General features: G+C 39.0%; 1 protein-coding gene across 1 annotated transcript; it reads left to right on the top strand.

Annotated features, from left to right (window-relative positions):
• Positions 1-1,249: 1,249 nt before the first annotated feature.
• LOC113114113 (partitioning defective 3 homolog) lies at positions 1,250-4,119 on the top strand. Its single transcript, XM_026280865.1, has 2 exons — positions 1,250-1,384; positions 1,493-4,119. The coding sequence occupies exon 2, from the start codon at positions 1,542-1,544 to the stop codon at positions 1,917-1,919; it is 378 nt and encodes a 125-aa protein (XP_026136650.1). The 5' UTR covers positions 1,250-1,384; positions 1,493-1,541; the 3' UTR covers positions 1,920-4,119.
• The last annotated feature ends 3,284 nt before the right edge of the window (positions 4,120-7,403 follow it).

Here is a 7,403-nt window from a genome sequence, read left to right on the forward strand (position 1 = left end):
GCTGTTCTCCTTCATTAGAGTTAATGGAAATCTCTGTGTGAATCGGCTCTTGATTGAGCATGCCTGGGACAACATTCATCTGTTTGACTGAGTGTGACGAGAGCAGGGAACTCAATGTAGATGTTGCCTTAAAAGAAATGAATTCTTATGGGTCATGAGCAATTTACTGCAGTACAGAACAAAGCTGTGTGTGTGTGTGTGTGTGTGAGAGAGAGAGAGAGAGAGAGAGAAAGAGGCGGTGTTAAATTTAAATTAAGTCTTTTATTGTTTATAATTACACCCTTATGTTTTGTGCCAACCAAGTGTGAATCTGTGTGTGTTTTCTTAATGAATTACATGGAGAAGTGCTTCATTACATTATCACCACAAATCCCACTCACCATAAATGAACTAATATTCACTAAATGTTTATCTAGCATTCACCTAACATCCAGCTAACATTTATCTAACATTTATCTCATCTGCTATGCGTGTGTCCTCATTCCAGTCTCACTTTTGTGTCCATAATGTATGTTAGAGAACTGGTAGAGCATGTCACTAGCAATGCCAAGGTCATGGGCTTGATTCCCAAGAATCATATAAATTGATGATGAACATAAACCTTGAATGCACAGAAAAACACTGGATCTTAGAGGAATAAAACCAGAACAACAGGATATTAAAATATATATTTATATAAGAATTTTATAAATATTTTAATGTGTGTAAATGTATATAAAAAATAATTATCTAATTCAATTTTTATTTTAAACTGAAAAATCTGATATTTACGTATACTTAAATTTTTGTTTTCATTTGCACATTGTGTTTCTGGGAATTCTTGTCATTTTAAATTTTTAAAGATAAAAAGTTGCTGAAATAACGGCTTAGCTTTTTAATTATGTGGTCATTTAAATAATGAGTACTCATTTTTATCATAATTATTGAGGGCCATTAATGTAGCAGTAATTTTATGAATAGTAATAAATAACTCCATGAATATTTTATCGGTTATAATCCACTCTAATGGTTTCATTAACAGCAGTAATGCGCCAAAGGTCATAGGACTGGTAATAATGTCACATTCAAACACTCATTTCTGCACAAATGTCACAGACCTGTTCACAAAATCACCTCTGAAACCTGGTAAGTGCTTAGCTTGAGAGTTTGTTTCTATTCCTTATTAATCTTTCCACAACTCAATCTCTTTCAAACTTTTCTCTACTGAACTTTTACCTGTTTGTTTTAAATGGACATGTTGATAACTCCTGCTTGTGTTACAGTCCAACTGCAGCTCACAGACATCATCTGGCCGACACTCCGTGTCTGTGGAAGTGCAGTTACAGAGACAGGAAGCCAGAGATGCTTTCACACATGCTCAGAGACAGTACAGCTCTCTGCCACGGTACGTGATGAAGTACTACAATAACTCAAATAAAAAGTCATAGTGTCTAAAGTATTAATTTCGCGTGCATACACAACATCTCACTTGCTAATTTCTCCCTGTGTGTAGCCACCCTCGTAAGACACCCGCCCCAGCCTCAGAGAGGGAGTGGGAGAGAATGTGTCCAGGTGGAGATGGTTTCCAGGCAGCCAAAGACAGTGGCCGTTACTCCAGCTACCAGGGATCTCGTTCCGTCCCGCGGACCGTTCCTCGTCCTGGGTGCAGGAATGGCCTCTCTGCTCCCCCAGGAGCTGGTGGTTCCTCGGTGGGTGGCGGCTACAATGCACGCGTCCTTCTGGAGGCCCAGGAGCTCCTGCGACAAGAACAGAGACGCAGGGAGCAGGAAGTGAAAGGAAGAGGCCCATCAATGCGGTTGGACTACGAATCCCAGGATTCCAAAGGGCGCCACAGACAGGACGCCCCACTTTCCCCTTCCCAGGTTGTCCGACTCAGCCGCATACACACACCTGAGAAAACGCGCCCATTTTTGTCATAAGAAAAAAGGACGACACTTTCTTCAATTTTTGAAGAGGCGAATTGCTCAGAAATACAAACAATTGTTTGTGTGCCATTAGTGCAGAGACTCTTCTAAGTGCCTTTTTTCTTCATGAGGTCACATTGGTCCGGCCCCATCTGACAGCTCATTGGTGTGTCCAGAGGCAAGAAGTATCTTGATTGGCTGTGAAGACCTTCAAGCTTTGACAATCAGCCTCACGCTGGCCTGTTCCTCTGCAAAAACAATGTAGAACTCCATCTAAATGAGCAGTTTTCCTGCTTTGCACATGTTTTGATGAAGTTTTGTGAAACAGAGCTTTTTTTTTTTTTTTACCAAGATTTATCAGATGAATTCTTAAACAGGTGAAATGTATCCGTTAAACTCGTATTTGATTTTGTTAGTTGAGGAAAAGGTGGGACTGAGTACAGGTGGCCCAGCATACCTAGCGATACCACTGGATGTTGTCAAATAAAGGATGTTAAAGAACTACAAACATGGGTACAAAACACACAGTCAAAGTGAAGGACTCATGGGAATCCAGCAAAAAGAGGAAATCCCAAAAATGTAATGGAAAAGAAGAGAGACAGGAAATGGGGTAACAGATAGCAGGTCATTAATTGATGCTCCTCGTTAAATCTTTAGAGCTTTTTCACACACAAACACAACCCACGACCCACTGCTGCCTGCCAGGTGTGTGTGTGTGCGTGACTCCCTGTCTCCCAGATGACCCACACTGAATTTTTCATCACACACACCAGCTGCCCCTGTATTGACAGACCACAGCACTGTGAAAGTTCAGACAAAAAGATTGTCTTCCCTTCTCCCTTAAACATACATAAATGCGTGCACACACACAGACACACAGAGGCTGTGTCTGGAATACCATACTACCACCACTTCATCTGTCTTCATCCATAAAATATGTAAAATATATAAAATAACTTTTAAGAATATCATTATTTTTTCCCCATGTGTGATTGTACACACGTAGGGTGTGAGCTTAAAAATAATTAAATGTATATAATATAATAAAAGCAAGAGAAAGAGAGTGTGAACTTGAAATAGTGACATAAAAAAGTATTGTGTGTGTGTGTGTGTGTGTATATATATATATATATATATATATATATATATATATATATATATATATTAATTAGAATAGTATACACAGTATGTTAGAATTCCATTGGAAACACCGTTCTATAAATAGATGGATAGATTGATGGACTTTATTGATCATTATTGTAGAAAGTCTTTAACTACTCACATTCTCTTGTAGCCATTACTGGAAGTGTCACCGAAGCCCCGCCCCTAACAGCTGCCAAGATACAGAATCTGCCCGACACTGATGCGTTTTGAGATCTCAAACTTTGACTCTGAAAGTTCTGGGCTTTGAATCAAGAGCTCCCGTTGAGCTGAGATACTCACATACTGGTGTGTAAGAGGCTAGGTCACTGCTCTGTGTGTGTGCGTGTGTGTACGTGCGTGGGGGTTGTGCCATATGAGCCAGCCGATGCTCGTTTGACACATAACAGTGGGACACATGGTGCCCAACACACACTACTGCCCAGGCACAGATGGTTGGGTGCATTTGTTGTGTATGTGTGTGTGTGTGAGAGAGAGCGAGAGAGAGGGGATATCAAGATGATAACATGAAAAGAGCCTCAGTACAACACGACTAAACAATCAAGACATTTCAGATTTTACTGTCGTCTTTGTTCCTCCATATGGAAATTAGCTTGTGATCTTGCCCTGTTTTTGTACATTTGCCTCTTTTTTTTAACGTTTTCAAATGAACAAAACCTCTTTTGCACCTTTTTAAATGTCAGATTTCCAGATTGGAACAAATTTAATGAAGAAGTGTTAAATATGTGGCGCCTTTCAGATTTTTTTTTTTTTTATTTATGTGTGAATCCCAGCAAGCGTCTCATTATGCTGTTCTAAAAGGTCCGAGGCCATGAGCGGGTAGAGATGTGGAGTTTCAAGTGGATTCATGTCCGATTTTCTTTCTTTACTGTGTTAGTTTGTTTACAGGACTCTGTACAGGGTTTTTTGAATTTTAGTTTCTGCCTTTGTGTCTGTCATTTTGTGTTGTTTATACGCTGTTCAGAAATCGGTGTTGTTTAGAAACACAGCAGCTGTTTGGACTGTACAAAACTCTTGTAAAATAAAGGAAGGGGATGCTCTACTGTTTGCCGTACACTTTGTGTTTGCGTGTGTGTGAGAGCTACGTCTACACTGTCCATTAATCATCTGCCTTCCTCTGGGGTCTGATATCTTTAGACCGTTTCCTCCTCAAAAAGCAAGCTTTCACACAACCTGGATGGTATGCGATCTTGAAATCGAATCTTGTAAAAAAAATAAAATAAATAAAGTCCTGTCAGGGTTGAGTTGTTTGGCATCACAGACATCAAGGATCTTACTGCAGTCCATACTGTGAATAAATGACAATCTCCTTCAAATCATTGCCTAAATGTGCCAGTAACTTAATGGCTAACAGTTCTCGGTTACCAATGTAGACATCCCGAAGACATCATGTCTTTCAGTTTATCTCCAGGGTGTGGAGAGCTGTCTTCTGGGTTCCACACCATGCTGGTTTCATCTGGCCAGACTGAGCTTGGTTTCTCTCCATTTCTATCACCGATGGAGTTTTGGTTCCTTGCCACTGTCGCCTTAGTTGGGGGCACTTGACTGATTGCACAGACACTATTAGAAGAGAGCTTCAGATTTTTAGGAGCTAGGAGGACAATAATGAAAAGATGGAGATCGAAAGAAAGAAAGAGGCCGAGAGCGCTGGACTGGAGCAGATGGAAGCAGTCCTTCCAGATGTTTGAAGGTGCCACTCTCACCTGGAACCTAGCAACAGATGTGCTAATTACACACACGAACACACACACTTTCTTTTTTCTCACATTTTTTATTTTCTTCTCCTTGTGCTTTCTCTTTCACACAAACAATAACATAACACCAGTGAATATTTCTCGCTGGCACCCAAAAGCAATATCCAGACGTTCCTGACTTTCATTTTTTTTTTTCAGTTCTTTTAAGTATTTATGAGATTTTGAGAAGGGGCAAAGAGGTTTAGTGTGCGTTTCAGCATAAAAGATGTTTTTGCTGGAGTTTGAGGTTTAAAATTCATAAAAGAAAAGGGCTTACTCTGACCCTGGGGCAGATCACGCACACACTCACTGCAGGAGAGGCTGACAGGCTCATCTCGGAGACAAAGTAGTGTGCACGGGAGCAAATGCAGTTTGGAGAGCAATTTCAAGAGATGCAAAGGCAACTGTTCTGCCAGTGGGTTCACATTTAGCAGACCCTGGATCAGTGGCTCGATGGTTAGTTCACAGACAGAACAGAAACAGAGATTAATGGAGGTAAAGATTGTCAATATTAAACATTATATATATATACACACACACTATTTTTTTTATATTTTTAGTGTGTGCGCTCATGTCTTTTTTGTATTTTTTTAAATGTCTCTGTAACAAAATATATATATATATATATATATATGTATGTGAAATTCTTCAGTATTAGTCGTTTTTAGTACATAATTAAACACTTACTGTATTTTATTTGTAGAACTTAAATGAAATGCAACATTTCATTTAACATTAAGTTAAAGCTTTTCATCTAAATCCTTGGTTTCTTTTTCCCCCCCTTATTGTGTTATAACAATAATTTATCTGCAATTTTGTATTGAAATAATCAGTTACACATTCAGAAATGTGGCTCTTTGTTTCCTCACTTGTTGTCACATGCTTCTTTCTGAGCTTTGACATTGGCATCAGTTTGTAGAGGGGCAAACTGGATTTAACCAACTGTGACTGTTTACACCAGCCATATAAAAATGTCAGACTTTTTATATTTATAGTACGTACATCGTCCATTTAGATCCTATAAATTCGAACATCTATCTATTCTTTTGTAACGTGATATTGAAGATTAATTCAGTATTCAACTCCTGTCATTTCCTCCGGAGATCTGAGGGGTGTGTGTTTATCATGTGAGCGGGTCAAAAGGGAGAAAGAAGCAAAGAAGTTGTATAGTTCAGAGGACAATGCGGTGAGAGAAAAGGGAGAATGAGTGACCTACATTCTCAAATCACCATTCATTGACATTTATTCCCCTTTTGTCCATGTGTTGGCCATACTACAGATTTAATGAAGATGCATCTTGTTTTCAGCTCCCGACTGGACACATTGTAGCTTCATTCATCGTGTCAGAGCAGCGCAGTCCTTCTGTTTATCTCTGCCCTTCATTTATCACGCCATCCTTCTCATGCCACAGCCGGTGAATGAATGGTCCTGCTATTGTGGGAAGCAAAGAGAGATTTCGGAGGTTAATGAACACATCCACATCATCTCAGAGACAATCATCCCACTACTGCACTCCTCACTCTCTCGCCCACGGTAAAATAGTCTCTCTGTCAGCGTGGTATTGTCTAAGACTCTCAGTGGCCATTCACTCCACTTGAAGAGATCGACTCGCACAGCTGTAACGCAGCCAATTGCTTCAGTCCTCAGTCAGCGGTTGTCAATGAAAAGTGCTCTTATTAGATTTCCAATTTCAGCTTTGCTCAGAAAACCATTTATGAGATGGGGGAAGGGGGCAGACACATGGAGGTGCACATAAGAAGTACAAATCTCTGAAATCCAGACTCATAATTTTAATATGCCACTAGCTGGAATACATGATTCTGATTGGACAACTGTGGCATTCAGATATTTGCATACGATGACTGACTGCTAAAGTGTAAAAAAAAAAAACAGCTGTCCATATATATCCAGGATCTCTCTCTCTCTATATATACACTGTAAAAACTAATCTATAGAATTTACCCAATAAATGTGAGGTAACAATTTGCATCGACTTTGGTGGGGTAGATTTAATCCCATATATTGAGTATAAACTATCTGAAGTAAAAAGCTATTAAATGCTTGCATAAATTGGGTAACAATACCTCACATTTATGTATATATTCAACAGCTACTTACTCATTAAAATTAGGTAAAAATTATCTCAGCAAAAATAAAATTTAGTTATTAAAAAGTTAAAAAGACAGTTCAGCTCATAATTTATTCATGCCGCAATGCATGATGGGAGCCATGGATGAGTTTTTATTGGCTACTACATGCTTTTTTGATGGTCACCATTGTTGTGATGCTCACGCTGATTCTTGATGTCTGTGTTTCTTAACTAAATATTTTTTTATTTATGTAGAACTAACTTTTAAAAACATGTCATATTATGCCAAAAATGCTGGATTCCTATCTGTTATAATTCTGTTACCACAGCCCCACAAAGTCTAAAGTAAACATCTGAAGGTTCAAGATCCCAACTAAAGCAAACACTGACCACTATAATGGTAACACACAAATTGTGATTTTCTAGTTTGGTGAGTCTGCTTGTTAACTTCAGATGTCTTTAATAATGGTCAATCATGACCCAATTAATTTCTTAATTATCTCATTACCTTCAACT

The sequence above is a fragment of the Carassius auratus genome, chromosome 2 (genome assembly GCF_003368295.1).
Source record: "Carassius auratus strain Wakin chromosome 2, ASM336829v1, whole genome shotgun sequence".
Lineage (NCBI taxonomy): Eukaryota > Metazoa > Chordata > Actinopteri > Cypriniformes > Cyprinidae > Carassius > Carassius auratus.